At 42.1% G+C, this 16,264-nt stretch overlaps 1 protein-coding gene across 1 annotated transcript in view; it reads left to right on the top strand.

Annotated features, from left to right (window-relative positions):
• Window positions 1-16,264, top strand: part of LOC133019705 (gamma-aminobutyric acid receptor subunit beta-2-like) — a 62,222-nt gene that overhangs the window by 31,272 nt on the left and 14,686 nt on the right. The window contains exon 5 of the mRNA XM_061086263.1: window positions 6,680-6,762. Coding sequence (XP_060942246.1) covers window positions 6,680-6,762 — 83 coding nt within the window. The remainder of the gene's footprint in view (window positions 1-6,679; window positions 6,763-16,264) is intronic.

The raw sequence follows: 16,264 nt of genomic DNA, 5'->3' as shown, positions 1-16,264 counted from the left end.
ACACATACATAGAAAGTACAAACAGCTGATGAATATTTACCACACATATTTACTTTATGTGCCATTGAGCTGCAAATTAATTCAGAGGATCCATTATCGTGGTTAAAAAGGCAAAAACAGCACCGACCCTTCTTCTTGGGCTCTCCCCCCCCCCCCTGCTGTGAATGAGCGACGGCAAACAGCAGACATTGACTTGAGGAAGTGTAATAACGTGAAAGACAAACGACAGAAGTGGCTCTCTGTGTTTCCCGGGCAGGTTAAGCTGGGGACGGCTCATCCAAAGGAGGGTCCTTGCCTTTGTTATTTATAGGTGGTTATTTGCCGGAGGACAGGCTTTAATTTTCTCCGCAGAACTGACAGTGGAGTTTGTCTCTGAGGATTAGGAAGCACAGGGAAACTGCAGGGATATTGCAGAAGTGAACAATGATATCAATCAAGTAGATGAATCGACCGACTTAAAAATCAATATCGGGTCGAGGGGAAACATCCGAATTAAACGGCAAAGATAATATTTTGCCTTCCGTCGCTCAGTAATGTTGTGTTTTGCGATTCAGCGTTACAGCATCCAAGTGATTTGATTCCGTGGGCATCCTCCTCCCGATGTTTTCTTGGCAGGCTGTGGGTGGGAAGCAGCTGGCGGGGGGGTGAGTGCTCTCTGAATGCTGCCATTATCTCAAATATCAGACAATGCGGCTCTAGGAGATCACGAGTGTTTTATGCAAAGGAAAAGGTGGAAACAAACTTTTTTGTTTTTAAACAGATCATGCATTCATGTTCAGTAAAATAAAGGATTTAATATACAGAAAGACCTATTTTAAATGGTCTGGTTGTTTGTTGGTTTATGGCTTACTTTAACAGCTATACAATATAGTTGAGATAAAGGTTAATCTGTAACGCGAGAAATCAAAAACAGTTCCTCTGACTTCAGTGATTCCGAGTGATGGTTGAGACAGGTTTTCAAAGCCTGTTCCAGAAAGTGTTTTCAGTGGAAACTCTGAGTTTTTTAACCTTGCCATGGGAGAAACTCTGGGTTTTTCCATTCCAGGAACTGAAATGACTTTACCTGTGAGTCACGGTAACTCACTGTGTGAACTCACCTGCCTGCTGGAGCGTTTTCCTTCAACAAACCATGAGTTTCTCTCCGTCAGCTGCCTGAGCCTTCAGGTCCTCACTCATTCAGGAGACATCAGAGTCCATATCGGAGCACATTCATTTTGCAGAACTTTATGTTGGGAGATTAAAGTTAACGATTGGACATTCGTTTGGTACCTGAGGTCCTATTTTTCTATCACGACCACTCTTAATATCAATCAGTCATCAGTGAGAGGACAGAGACAGAGCGATTGCTTTGTCCTCGTGTTCAACTATCCCTGTACTGCAGATTGGAATGATAAACAATGGTATAAATATAATGAAAAGTGAGTGTATTATTTTTAAATAAAGTAATAAACGCTGAATAGTCATTAAATGCCGTTGAGGAAGATTTTAAATTTCCTTAGTCACTTTTTCTTCATCAAATCATGAGGTTGTTCTTGGATTAGACCGTAAGATTGTGAGTCTATTTTAAAGTCTTTTATGTTTCATCCATATTTTCATATTCGGGTGCCAGCAGCACTTTATCCCCATCGGGTGACAGCTGAGAAAAACATATGGTTGAACATTTAATCTAACAAACATTAAGATTTCAAAAATAATGTGGTTTATAAAATAACAGTTTTAACTTATTGACTCTGATGTCTTTATAAAGATACATTTGAATCGCCACAGGTTAAACTTTCTACCTCCAAAGGTTTAATAAGGCAGCTCTGGTCTTTATTTACCTTTTGGGAATCACTATTCTTTGACCACACACAAGTTAAAGAGTGAACACAAACTCAGAGTTCTGTGTTAGGTTGAGATTTTGTTAAACCTGCTTCCTTAAACCGAACCCTGGACTAATTTCAACCGTGAGCTTCCTGTTGTGTTAACAGATGCAGCCGAGGTATTGGAGGCTTGGAAAATACCGACTAGAACAGAATTGGAGAGAATAAAGTGGATTTATTGTGAACCAGTATTTGAAATGTCCTGAGTTACTGCTCCGTTCTGAGTGTGTGACCCGACAGTCAACACATTGCCTCGGCCTGAATCCCAATGACTGCTGGAAACCCTCGGGGCTACTTGGCCCTGATTTGACCCCTACAAGTTTTATCCGTGCAGGAACAGAGTCTCCGAGCAGCGTCTGGTAAATATGGCGGGTCACTGCAGGTGATGCAACATATGGGGCTCAGTCGGGGCGGCTGGCAGTGTCCTTGGGCAGTATCCAGGCAACCAGGGGGACTACACTAAAACAGAGCGAGAAAGGCGGCTGTGCATCATTTAATGGATGGGACGAGCGGGAAAGAACACGAGGGGAGACGGAGAGCCAGACTGCTGCTGCATACGTCATTGGACACTTACGCACAAATCCACCTGGCAGCGGCAGCGGCACACACAAACACAAACGCACACACGTGGCCCAAGCGCAAACGTGCACAACCTATACCTTCACCGCATAATCCTTTCAAAGACTCCGCCCGAGGCTCCGGCTCTCGCTCTCTTGACACAGAGATCAGAAAGTTGCCAGGAAGTGACCGGCAATTTACTCCTTGGTTAAACACTTGGAAGCCACGCAGCCGGCAGTGAATCCATCAGAGGGAAATAAACGCTGACAAAGACAGAGGCTGAAAAAGGGGAATCCATCTAAACCTCTTAGGCTCAAACAGCCTTCCTGTCTCACTCTGGGAGGTGGAAACCCCTGAGGTGTATAATATGAAACAGAATGTTAATGTAAGAACTCGTCCCTTTGAACTCCTCTATTGCTATTAAAGTGCAGAGACGTTAGTCCCCTCTCTGTCTCACCTGATGTCCTCCGTCCTCCCAATGTTGTTCTGCTTCTCCTATATGCTCTCTGGTCACCTGACTGCCCTTCCTTTATTTAAAGAGCCCCAGGTTTATATACCTAAGTGACTGAATCTGTTTTTCATTCAAATGTTATAAGAGTAAAAACTACTTAGGATCAATAAGGCAATTTGACTGAAGGAGCCTGAAGTTGCTGAGCGAGATGCTTTGTACTGGACATGAACACAAGGTCCTTGAGCAAAGGACACATTGATGGTGTTCATTTTCTACAGAAGACGATAATTATTCAACTGAAGAAGCTGCTTGCGAGGAAACAGGAAGCCATTTGACCTACATAATTATATTTTCCTTCCTAAGGAACCTTAACCCTGTGAACTCTGCAGTAGAACTGGTCCGTCGGTGCCCACACTGATATTTTTTCTTACTTTAAAAAATCCTTGATGTCTCAAAAAACTTTACCGCCTAAGCTCAAAGGTTAGAACAAAAAATTCAGTCTTTCTCTTTCATCACTATTTGCCAAATAAACACTGAAAACAAATTGATCCAAAAGATTTTGAAATACAGAAACATGAAAGTATTACTTAACACACCACCAGTTATTAGAACTTTTTTTAGTTTTTGAGTTATGCCTATTTTTCTCTGCTCCTCTCCTGTCACTCTCTGGCACCACCATGCATTATCGATATGTTTTGCACTGTGCGCAATTAAATGTAATGATAGAGTGACGAAAAAGGCTGGGAAATCTGTACTTGGCATCAGCCAACTTGCTTCATGAAGCATGTTTCCGACATCTTCTTTGGAACACTGAACACTGTATTTTGTTCAGGAGGCAGCAGGAGGAGGTACAGTGTAACTAACTTAATTGTTTATAACAAAATACCATGACAAGTTTCTAGTACAGCAAAAATCCAAGCACTGTGAAATGAAAAATACTAAATTTATTATCCTTAGCACAGAGTCTGTTGTGGTTTGGGTCGGTGTGGTCCCACCTGTCTGCCATATGGTGCCTGTGGTGAACCTGGACTTGGATAAATACGGTTTAAACACAGAATAGGATATTTAACAACTGACCACAATATAGCTTTGTGAGTGTAGTTTCACTATTTCAAAAGCTTTCTGCCAATAATATCACGTATAATATTTTGGAAATTGTCCAATATGCAAGTGAATGAGTCTGCTATGGACTGGGGTTTAGAAATCCATAAATTATGAGATGCAGGAAACGATTGGCGCTGCGGCGGCTGTTGGTCCGAATAATAGAAAAGAGGGAAGAGAGGGAGAGAGAGAGAGAGAGAGAGAGAGAGAGGGAGAGAGAGAGAGGGAGAGAGGCAAAGAGGGTGATTATCTCTGCTGTGTAACACAGAGGATTGGACTCAAGATGAGCCGCTCCTCTGGCACAAATGTATCTATGTTGTCAGGTGTGCCTAGACGATTACCCACCATGCTGCGCTGCTCTGTGGCAATTCCCTCGGTGGGAGTCAAGTTCTCGAGCAAGACCAGAGCCGGGGAGAGAATGGCAGCCTATTACTCACAGCCCTGTCCTCATGTCCCCCTCACAAAGTCTGAAACTGACTCATGGCCGGCTCCTGTTATTCTCCTTTACGAGCCATCCGTGTCCATTTGTTTTGATGGCAAGTGGAAGGCTTACTGCTGTTATGCTGATGTATATGATAGAGGCACAGACGCAGGAGGCCACAGGCCTGTGGTCACTGCTGTTTACAGCTATCAAAACACTCATCGTGGAACCTTTCATCTAGTTTATTAGATTAGGTTTATGAGCAATCAATTATCCAGATTCAATCTGCTCAATTTTTTAGTTGCAAAGCAGGTCTGACAGTGTGTGTACCTGCTTTTAATACATCGTAAGCAGGTTTCAAGTAGAAATATGAATATAACAGATGATGACTTTGACTTATTATTAAAAACACTTGCTGAATTTCCTGACAAAGAGTGTCAGGAAAGTGTTTTTAATAATAAATATTTTAATTCTTCTAAGGTCAAACCATGAAGTTTTTCTCATATATAAAATTAAATCAACTCTGGGTTTCATCCTTTATAAAGTACCAAAAACATATTTTACCTTTCGCTCATCACAGACTGTCTTCAATAGGAGTTCACCATAGACCATTAGATTCTGCGACAGAGAGAGAGAGAGAGAGGGAGAGAGAAGAAAGTGAAGCCTCGGGTGTCAGCGTCACGCTCCAATGTCCTGTTTGCCTCAAAGCTCTTGTATCTGTCTATACAATCCCCCCCCAGGCCGTCCCAGTTGAAATGAAGATAATAATCTACAACCTTATTGATCTCTCTCCCTCAACACGCTCCATAGAGTCGGGTAGTGTTGATTTGCGGCGCCACAGGTGCTGGAGGAAACAGCCAGATTCCATTTCAACCTGCTGCAGGATAATTCGATTCACATTTGTCATTTAAAGTACGTCCTTAGACGCAAGTTGTTAGCAGAAAAAATAACTCTGAGACCTTTGGCGAACACTATTTGGACGAGATGGATAACGTTGTTAGGGCCCTATATCCCATTGGTCCAATGCTATACACAGCAAAAACAACTCCCTGGATTTACACGGGCCTCAGGACGGACCAGTCCGGCTTCTTTTGCGTGTGTGATACATCCTGTATTCCCTGAATGCTTCGGCCATTAAAGATCATCGGTGTCTCGAGATACAGAGGGGAGATCATTTCAGGAGCTTAAAGATCAAGCCCTAATGAAAAAGCCAACGCCTCACACACACACACGCAGCTCTCAAGTGAAAAGTATTAGATAAACAACTTAAACAGGAGCAGAGCTTTGATTCAAAGTGGAGAAACACATGAAAGAACCTCCCACCATCTCTTTTATTCCTGTTTATTTATACAACCTTCCACACTCGGCAAAAACAAAGAGATGTCAGTCAAATCGAGGGAGGGAGGGATGGAGGGAGGGAGAGAGGGAGGGGGGATGGACGACTTTGACGAAACTCTACACTCAACAGAAGCCTTGTAAATCCCACGGCTTGGAGAAAGCACCGTGACAACGAGGAGATGAAATATAACTGAGGTGGCAGAAGTTTGTGAAGTGACCACACGCTGTTAGAGCTCAAAGATATATTAGCAGGCTTTGTGCTGCTGCCTCTATCTCTTAATATTAGTAGCAGAAGATGTTTTTATCACTTTCGATCAATAATCTTGAATAAAAAAGCCAAATATAACTTGAGGTTGTGATATGTTCCCGTCTCCTACGTGTTTCCTGAGGTCATGACACACACTCGTCAGAGCTCAACCGCTGCCACCGTTATCTCCGGCCTAGTGATGTCACCGCTGTCCCACCGGGTTTCGATTCTTGTAGCGACTCGCGTCTCAGGTGGGGACGAACACGGGATCCGCGGGATTATCCTAACAATGCAAAAACTGGGACATGAGGATCAGCTTTTGCCCTGTAATCCCAAATGGAGTCCCCACTGCCACCAGCACCACTTCAAAACTTCAAATGCATTTTCCCTGTGGAGTTTTTCAGGACGTTAAATCTTGCTTAGTGACATATGGTTGTGTGAGTAATATTAAAGTGCATCAGAATCCCTGCGTTTGGGTAAATGAGGGTTAATTTCACTCCCATTTCTTCCATAAACATCGATAAACGTAATTGATCTAAAATTGAAAACATGTTTCTGATTTAGTTGTCTTTGTCTTCTAATATCCTCAAGACAAGATCCTGGAGGTCACTCCCATTATTTTAATGAAACCAATAAACATCCAGTTTCCTGTCCGATCCAACCTCATCATTGCGTCATGTGTGTTTTTGTTTTTTTTACAGGATCACGACCACTGCTGCTTGTATGATGGACCTGAGAAGATATCCACTGGATGAGCAGAACTGCACGCTTGAGATTGAGAGTTGTGAGTAATTAAACTTGATTTAGTAGCAGTGCTGAATTATGTATATTTCTTAACCCACTGTATTCTTGTAAGTTTAATACATAGTTTTTCACATTTACCCAGTTTGACACATCCTCTGCTCTGATGTCATAGAGCTTGTGACACTCGGCCTTCACAGGGTCCCGACAATTTGTGTTTTACTGCTCTGCAAGGATTTACCCAGAATGGTATTATTTCCAACGTAATCCTTCCCATCCAATTTGCAGTATTTCCCCTGGTGAAAGGAGAGACCCTCTTTCCCTGTGACTATGTGTTTTGTCATTTTAAAACAAATAGTACACAGATCATTTTGTTTTTGTATATATATATATATATATATATATATATATTTAAAAATAGAGGGTATTTACATAAATTGGTGGTTAATCTAATCCCGGTTTGGTGCAGGTGACCAATGATAAACACAGGATAGTCCACATTAAATGAGCTACTTGTCACAGCTCAGCCCCCCCCCCCCCCCCAACATATACTGGGATCTCCAGCATATTTCAGTTAAAAGATGAAAACCTACAGTAGATTCATAATATATTCCGCTATATTATTCGTAGAACTTAAAGTAAAATCTTCCCGATTTCTCTTAAATAAAATTACCTTGTTTAGAAATCCACAACTGGGGCATATTGATCGGCTGCGTGATGTGACTGATACAAACTTTAAAGCCCCAAATCTCTGTGAATGCAGCCAAGTGTGTGTAATGTGTAGAGGTGGCTGAAGGGCGTTTTGTAAAACTTGTGCCACTGAGCTGCAAGGTCTGCAGTCGAGGGGGAACTGGAGCGTGAGGTGCAAGGGAGGTGGTTGAACAACTTTTGCAAAGTGAAGAGAACGACAGAGAAAGTTTGAACAGGGAAGTTCAGCAGAGGCCTGATGGTTGGATCAATGTGTTTGTATCAACAGAAAATGCCTTTATAATATAATTACTGTGTAAAATAATACCTCAGTACTTTCATGATCAGATTCTCTCTGCTCTAAAATGTGAGAGTAGAACTTTCTATGTACAAGTCTTATGTTACTCGCAGCTTTACTGTTCACAGACACAGGCCATTAGTATAAAATAGTATTAATACAACAATGAACGAACCACTGTAATGTAGAAAGGGTTAGGGTTATTTGTCTTGGTACATGATGCACACATTAGACCCAACTGCCCACTGTAGATTCATTGGGGATTATAGAATTTGATGCAAAAGTTTGTTGATATCAAAAACTAAACTAAAATGTACACTATGGCCTACAAAGAAAGTCAGACTATAGCCTAAGACTATTGACTTTTAATTGACATTCTTTTGGCAGAGGATCCCTAAATCTCTTGATGATCAGTCAAAACAAAGTCACCTCCAGGAAGCAGAGGGTGTCCATTGGCCATGACCATAATTATTAGGGAGAAACAACATTTTGTCCGTCACATGTATGGGAAGAAAAACCAGGGCTTCTTCCCTTGGGCCTCGTTTTCTGCCTCTCACATTTATAAACACCAACGCCGCACTTTAGGTGACAGAATAAGGAGACAGCAGTAAAGTATTGAAGCAGCAGTAGGCCCGTTCAATCGTTCAGAGGGTGACCTTCATGCTGCCACTACACACACAATCCTCACTTCTCATCCAGAGTTTTCTCTTAGTTGAAGGAGCAGCTAGCGAGAATGCCTTAATCAAATCTACACCTAACTGGGGATCTGATATGTCTCTGGAAAGATGGTGCAGAGCTTGTAACTGCAAATGTTCTCTCACACTGTGCCAGTCAAAGTACTTGTTTGAACATATAGTTCAGGGAGCGGTGATGGGAGACAGAGAGGGAGAATGGCTGCTCACAAACGAGTGCACCTCACGACGCAGCTCATCAGCGACCCGAGCACACATCCCTCTCTTTTAATTTGGTGCCTGGCCTTTTCCCATTAAGTTTAAAACACACTTGCTGGGGAGAAGCAGCTGTGGCTGTGTGGCTGGCTGTGTGTGTGTGTGTGTGTGTGTGTGTGTGTGTGTGTGTGTGTGTGTGTGTGTGTGTGTGTGTGTGTGTGTGTGTGTGTGTGTGTGTGTGTGTGTGTGTGTGTGTGTGTGTGTGTGTGTGTGTGTGTGTGTGTGTGTGTGTGTGTGTCTGTGCATGCCTGCATAGATTTGGGTATTTGTGTTTGTGCCTGGCAGAAATCTCATATATTTAATCTGAGCCTTGAGAGGTAAAAGTCTCGTGGAGAAGCAGCATGAGGAGGATCTCTGTTGTTTTGAACTCTTGTAGATCTAGTGTTCTCTTCAATGTCTCCACTCTTTGGTAGAGATGGTTGATTTTCATGCGGCTGTGTTCTTCCCCTTCTCTGAAGTGGTGCCTGCACCTCCTCACTCCACGGCCCTCCTCCTTGCTCCTTCTTTATTTGCTGTACACCTCTGTTAATACTCCACCCCTCCCTTTCTCTCCCTTCACTCATTTGCGAGTGTCATTATTTCATACTCAGCTCTCTGTTCATCGGTTGGCTTGTTTCCAATGAGCTAGATTATTCTAATATCCCCAGTATTGAGCCGCCGCCTCTGATTTAATAGGATTTGACAGGTTGAATAAAACATCCAGGAACCTCCATTCATGGATCAGACCTCCATCCCTTCACACTGACCTTTTCTAATTATTTCAGGCAAAAGTTACAAATCGCTGACCCTGGTTTCATTGCTAACTTTTAATCACATAATAACAAGCTGTTTGACTTTAGCGGTTGCTGTGTCAGTCTGTTTTTTTTTTTATGTCAAGAGAGACAAAGACACCATATTGATTTTTACTTCTACAAGAAACTTAAAAATCAAAACGAGTCATTTAGAAATGTTCTTATCCCCTAATCTAAACGATTCTTCTAGAAACAAAAGCAACACATCTCAGGCCACACGGGAAAATTAGCTTGAAATATATTTATTAAATATAATGTTTTTTCCATTATAATCGTAAACTCACCTTCACTGCAGAGATATCAGATGCTCATCAATTCAGGGGAACTGGAAGCTACCATCTGCTCAGACATCCACAGGATGATTCAAAGAACTAATGTTAAACAACAAAATATTTATTCAAGATAACCCTGTCACTAATATTGGGACCGTAGACCGTATATAAAGGCAAGATATCCCCCAGACAAGTGTTGTTATCATGCACATTCAGAGCCAGAGTGTGCGATGTAGTGATCTCGGTGTGGAGCCAAGGTATCGAAGTCCCGATCAATCAGGATGTCTCACCCCCGTTTTTATGGCATTAAATAACCAAATAAAACCCCTTGGAATATGTGATAATATTAACTCCCACCCATTAACATGGAGGGTTTACGACCTATACTGCAGCCAGTCACCAGGGGGCTGTCAAGACGTTTTGGCTTCTCTTTTTGCGCAGCCGTCACGTCGTCCATCTTGATATGCAGCCAATGAGTGACACATTCTCGAGAAGCAGTTTATCTCCTCCCACATCTCAACAGCGCTGTCCCTCACAGTGAAGAGGATCTACTGATACAGACCTGCCTCCACTAACCCTGATGGAGCCGAACAGCAGCAGCAGCAGAACAGTGAAGCCCCGAGGACCTGGCCCCCTCAACAGCCCATAACCCTGTGCTACACATTCTGACACCAGAAATTAATTATTAACAAAGAGCAGCCGGGTGAAAATAAGGGACCTGAGGGCTTCCTTGATGGAAATAAATGAATTAGAAAGTCTGTAATATTATCGTGGGTCCAGAGGCCCGAGGTGCGGGTTCAACGGTTAACAAGCTCCTGCTCTGTTATTTGTATAAGCTGACTCATAAATTCACTATGAATTAACTGGAACACTGGACTGAAAATATTGATTACATAAAATAGAACTGTTAATCTTGGGAAATGAGGACGTGGCCTAAAGCTCAACACAGCAAGGATGATGTTGAAAAGCACGGTGTGCGGTCGATACTGAACCTAAAAGTTCTCGCTCTTAATTCAGCTTTTCATCTCGTCTCATTCCAAGTTCATCAAGTAGTTAAGCCGCTCCTCGCGACTCTGAATTCAGCGTTGTCTTATCTATAAACATAAACCATAACTGGAGTAGAGAGTGGTGATAAGAATGACTCTGCAGAAATGAGACCCGTGTAAAATAAGATTTAAAAAATCAATTCTTTGTTCATGAGATATTTGTGCCGCTATTACTCCAAGGTCTTCATGGCACAAATATACCGCGGCTGTTTGCAGCCTTGTTTTTATCATGAGGCAAAGTTAACTTGACTTTAATACCACACTAACCCAGCGCTCACGTCCAGAAACGGTGGGAGAGGGTCGGGTTTGTAACCTTTCAAGCGCGGCCCTGTCAACCCGCGTTTGTTTTGCTGTAACTTGCTCAGCATCTCTACGATGTAATGCGTAATTCAGCACTGCAGCGTAGTAGGTCTTCTACCTCAGAGCAAGGAAATACCATTCGCTGCATTATTGAAGCAGGTTAAGCCTGTGACGTTGTGGGTCAGTGTTACAGTGAAGCTGTTTACTATGTACATTACACACACCGCTGTGTAGTTGCTCTACCTCCACAGGAAGCAGATTCCAGTAAAAGATGCAACCTTGGCTGCATAAGTAGCAGCTGTGCATCTTTTCAATAAATCATAACAGGAGTAAGGTCACTGAGCTGTTGAATAGTGAATACTGCACAAGAGCTTTTCTGTCCTGATTAGCAGTTTTATCTTCAGCATATGTGTGGATTGAGGTGGATCTTCTGGAGACAATGAATTCAGGGAGTTTAGGTGAAGCTGATACACAAGTGAGGACAAACCTGCAGCCGTCGATATATCCACATCCTCCGCGGTCGTCAAAACCGATGTTTATTCAGGGGAGTGTTATTTCACACAGTGGCTCTGCACTCACCATAAAACCATCATTCCATTACGGCACCTTTACCCGCTAATGGCTATATTTTCTGCACCAGCGATCCACATCATATGGACAGAGCCCACTTCCGCTCTCCATCCCTCTCCCGCTATCTCTTCCCATCGCAGCCCATTTTTAGAAAACTGCACACATCCTCTGGGGTGTGAACGGTCTCCACACTCGGGCTCGAGCGCGGCTTATTTATTTATCTTGATCTTCAGATGTTCCGTCCCTGTCCGGGCGCGCAGTCAGCCGCGGCTCACTGTGTACCGCGAAAAAGGTTTGAAGACATTTTTTTTAATTGGACACCAGGAATAACATTAAAGTCGCTTTGAAACGCATGGAATCAAAAATTCATCACAGACATATTTAAGAGTGGAGCAGGCAGTTGTTCAGGGGGGGTTGATTTGATGTAGGTGTGAGTTGATTTTTTTTGTGCCTCCGGGAAGATTGACCTGTGTATTAGAAACACAAATAGACAGTCTATCACAATTTTTCTTTTTCACACATTCCTCGAGGGATCTTTTCAGCTAAAGTTGGCGCAGCAGTAAAGAAAATTCTTGATATTACTCTTTATAGGGAATAAAGTAGGGAGCTGTGGCATCTTTTGATTATACGGTGCAGTTTTTTGATGAAATTCTTAAACAGTTTGTTTGGAATTCTATCTCTTCTCCTTTGAGATGGAAAGAAAGTTGGATTGAAAAGGTTCTTGAGACAGGTTGTAGTGTTTTCATGGCCTTTAAAATATTTACTACACTCTCTACAGTGTTTATTACATTGAGTATTATTTTTAAAGTTTCGTTACAGGTAGTAAGTGTAAGGAAAAAAAATCCCTGACTAGTTTTGCACGAGGCAATATCAAAGCCAATGTTTTATCTCCCTCCAAATTCCTTCTTTGCCCATTAAAACAAATCAACTGAGACATTATTTCATAAGCCTGATAAAAAGGCCTGGAGTCAGATTTGGCCGGGAAGATATGCCAGAGTCCCAGTTAAATAGCTTTGGTATTGTATTGCTATCTCCTCTGATGCTATCGAGAACAATTTCATTTATTTCTGGCCTGCTCACGCTCCCAGACTCTGGAATCCACGACGGCAGCCTTTGTGTTAGCGTAAAATACATATTGTCACATTCATAGATTTCTCTTTCTTTTCCTTTCTTTTCTTTTTTGTATTGAATGCCAGAATTTGCATCTCATGCCACCGGCGAATCAAAGGGCTAATTCAATTATTTTCATTCCATAATTTCAGAGTTAATAAAAATTCTCTCACGTCTGTGATGTGCTGCCAATTCGTCCTCCCTTTCACTTAATTTGGGGTGTCAGGAGGATCCATCTCTGCCAAACCCGGTGATGTAATACAGTCATAACAAAAGCGCAGTAAGGCAAAATCAATAATGTAGAAACAATGGAGGACAAAAGTATCCTCACAGAACTGATAAATAACTGATATTTGCTGGGTTTGCTGCAAGTGGTCAATGTTTTTGTGTGTTAGCTGTTGCTCATGACAGGAGTTAGCTCACATGTTGTGCAGTATCCACAACACCCCAAGCTCTATAGTGACCATTTTACTTTTGAAGACCAATAGGGTCTTTAAAGGCAAGGGGATGTCTCCATGGATATGTCCTAAGGATTCATCCTTTGAGGAGAATGATTGTTGTAAATATGATTGCAGTCTCTTACATTTTGATATATCCTGTGTAGAATTTGACTCTTCCTCCATTGGAGGCATTAGAGGGAAGGTTACCAATAAAATGAGCTTTCCCACTCTGGGGATGATTCCCCGGGACTAAATGTATTGTCGTAACTTTTAAATTTGAACCTGCAGTAGAGGAGGTTATTCAGTTTTATCACTTAGGAAATGTATCTAAAATTGAGTTATTCCTGTCTGCCCCTGAACCGGCCTTTATTTCATCCCATCTCTACTAATAGAATTTCCCTACACTCGGACACTTAGTAAAGAAGCACTTCATCGTCTGCAGTTTGTTCAACAAGCAGCTGCTGGGCTTTTTTGCTGGAACACATTAATCTCATTTTGCCATTTCCCCTTTTTTGACTTATTGGCTTTGGAAATACATTCTGGAATTCAATTGATTACCTCTTATGGAAGGTGATGCGGATGATCACGATATACGGTTACCCTAACCGCCTGAATCATTTTTTAAGAGACAAAAAACGTTGGTGCATTTCAATGTGGAACACACTGGATTCCACTTTCATTAAGAGGAAGAAGAGATGTCAGAGTGTGAGGCTGTTGCCACAGAAGAGTCTGCTTTAATAATTCAGAGCAACTAAATAGGTCACACAACTATTAATTAAGGAGAAAGAAGTACAGAGGGAGAAGGAAACGGGGGAGGAAGAGTGAAAGATATATAGTTATGACGGAGAAACAAGCGAGAAGAGAGAAGGAGAGGGATGTAATCAAGCGGGGAAAAAACTGGTGGTGGGAGAAGAGAGGGAGAGAAAAAGACGCAGCAGCAGAGCACCAGAGGAGGAAGAGGAGGAGAGAGAGGAGGTGTGATATAATGGTCCACATTTTATGCACTAATCAATGGAAGAGCGTGGGAGTTCCCTTTAAATTGTTCTGTCAAACATGCTTTTATTCCTCATCCTGCCCGGCCCCCGTCATCAGCGCCTTCCCACACACCACACACACACAGTACACACACACACACAAACAGTACACACACTCATACAAATCAAACATGTTAATTCACTTCCTTGCTGTTAAACCCCCCCCATCATCAGCATTTGACAGAGTAACAGTCATGCAGTCTAATGGAAAACAGAAGTCAACTTCCGTGCGTGCAATCAGACGATATAGCAATAATCACTCGGGCCAATTCTACAAACAAGCATGCAAATCCCCATTGCAGCGAACATGCAGTCTGAACAACCACTGCAACCATCACAGATGATTACTTTAGTTGCATGTTGAGAAAAAACACATCACAAATGTTGTTTAATCCGTCCCCTGCTGTTCCCTTAAAATGTAAAAAGCCTGCCACAAAGGTACCTTGAGAGAGATTAGACGTTTTTATCAGTTTTATGAGGTTTATTTATTTGGCTGTTTGTGCAGAGGCAGGGAGGAGTACTGCAAGTCGTGGCCCTCCTCCTTCACAGAAGAGCGAGTTCACACTTCAGTTCACCCGTCGTGACGAGCTGTCAGAGCTCTAAGATAATCAACCACTGCTAGCTTGCCATGTTTAAAAAGAAGATACAGCCTCCTACCCACGATGCAGTGCAGGGTAACAGGTTTTGTGTAGTTTAAGAAAGTGGATATGGAAAGTAATGCTGTAAATGTCTTAAAAACAAGATCATCGATTTACATGAAGACGTCTCGTGTGATGCAGAAAGACCCAAAAGGAACTTGAGCTTAAAGAGTCATTGGACACATGCACCCAGTTTCAGTGGTCAAACTTCAAAATAGTCATTTTTTGGTTTTATTATCCCTTTTTCAAATTGCTGTTTTGTAGTAATTGTAACAGAGTTTTAATGGTGAGCCCCCCTTCTGGAAAAAGTCCCCGAACACATCTGCTTCCCGTCCCTCTCCGTCTCCTCGCTCCTCTTCTGCCGCTGAGACCAGAGCCTTTATGCCCTGGAGTCAGCAGACATGACAACTGCACCCGGGCAGACAGTAGGCGGTGGATTATGCAATAGCCGAGTTTCGTGGTCTTTGGTTGAGATTAATATTAATGGGCTCGCTTCTTGTCCCTTTGCAGAGTTTTTATTGAGTTTTAGTGGTGAAAATTGAGGCCAAGCCTGGTTATTTAATCATTCTTGTGCCGGGTGTTAATAATTTAGTTGCTCATGGGATGAACATAATAGAGTCGACTCATATATATATTTAGTCATATATGTAAAGGGTTTCCACCGGTTACTGTATGGAAGGTTGTATGTTTAACAGCATTTCATAATTGATGGTTTTAACAGGCTTTTTCATTATTCAGTCATTGTCAGGGTACAGTAGGCAGGCATCAGTGTGCCTTGCTCAAGGGTCCCTCGAAAGGATGTGGCTTCGAACAAGGCTTGCTCACCCACTGTTGTGTGTGTGTGTGTGTGTGTGTGTGCGTGTGTGGTTGTGCTTGTGTGTGTGTGCTTGTGAATCAAGTTTTAAATGCACAATTTGTCCCGAGTGTTTCCAAGGTTATTGGATGATGAAGGGTTCAATATGAGTGGAGAGCACACAAGTGGATCATTTTAAATCTAAAATAATAATAATGATAACAGGTGATACAAGTCATGCAGGTACTTGGTGATACAAAATACAATAGAGACGATTTTTGAAGCACCCTTGTCAAGTGAATAATTATGAGATCGCTTCTACTTGACAGTGTCAGAGAAATTAGTTTCTCGTCCTGACCTTCATTCATTTTGTCTGATCCGGCACTAACCAGAAATAATAATAATAAAGTGTATTTAAAGTATGATTTCAGCTTAACGAATATAAACAGGACTTTTAAATAAAAACTGTATATCAGAGTCATTCTCTCCTTGTTGTTGTTAACCACATATTTTCAATCAGTGAACCAACGACCAAACGCTGTGTTGTCAAAATGTGAAATGATGACAAACGCAAATCTAATCACGCTAAGTGATGAATTGACTGAACTGTGCGAGATCC

Source organism: Limanda limanda, chromosome 14 (genome assembly GCF_963576545.1).
Source record: "Limanda limanda chromosome 14, fLimLim1.1, whole genome shotgun sequence".
Classification (NCBI taxonomy): Eukaryota; Metazoa; Chordata; class Actinopteri; order Pleuronectiformes; family Pleuronectidae; genus Limanda; species Limanda limanda.
Note: the sequence above shows the minus strand (reverse complement) of the source record. Positions and strands in the feature narration are given on the sequence as shown.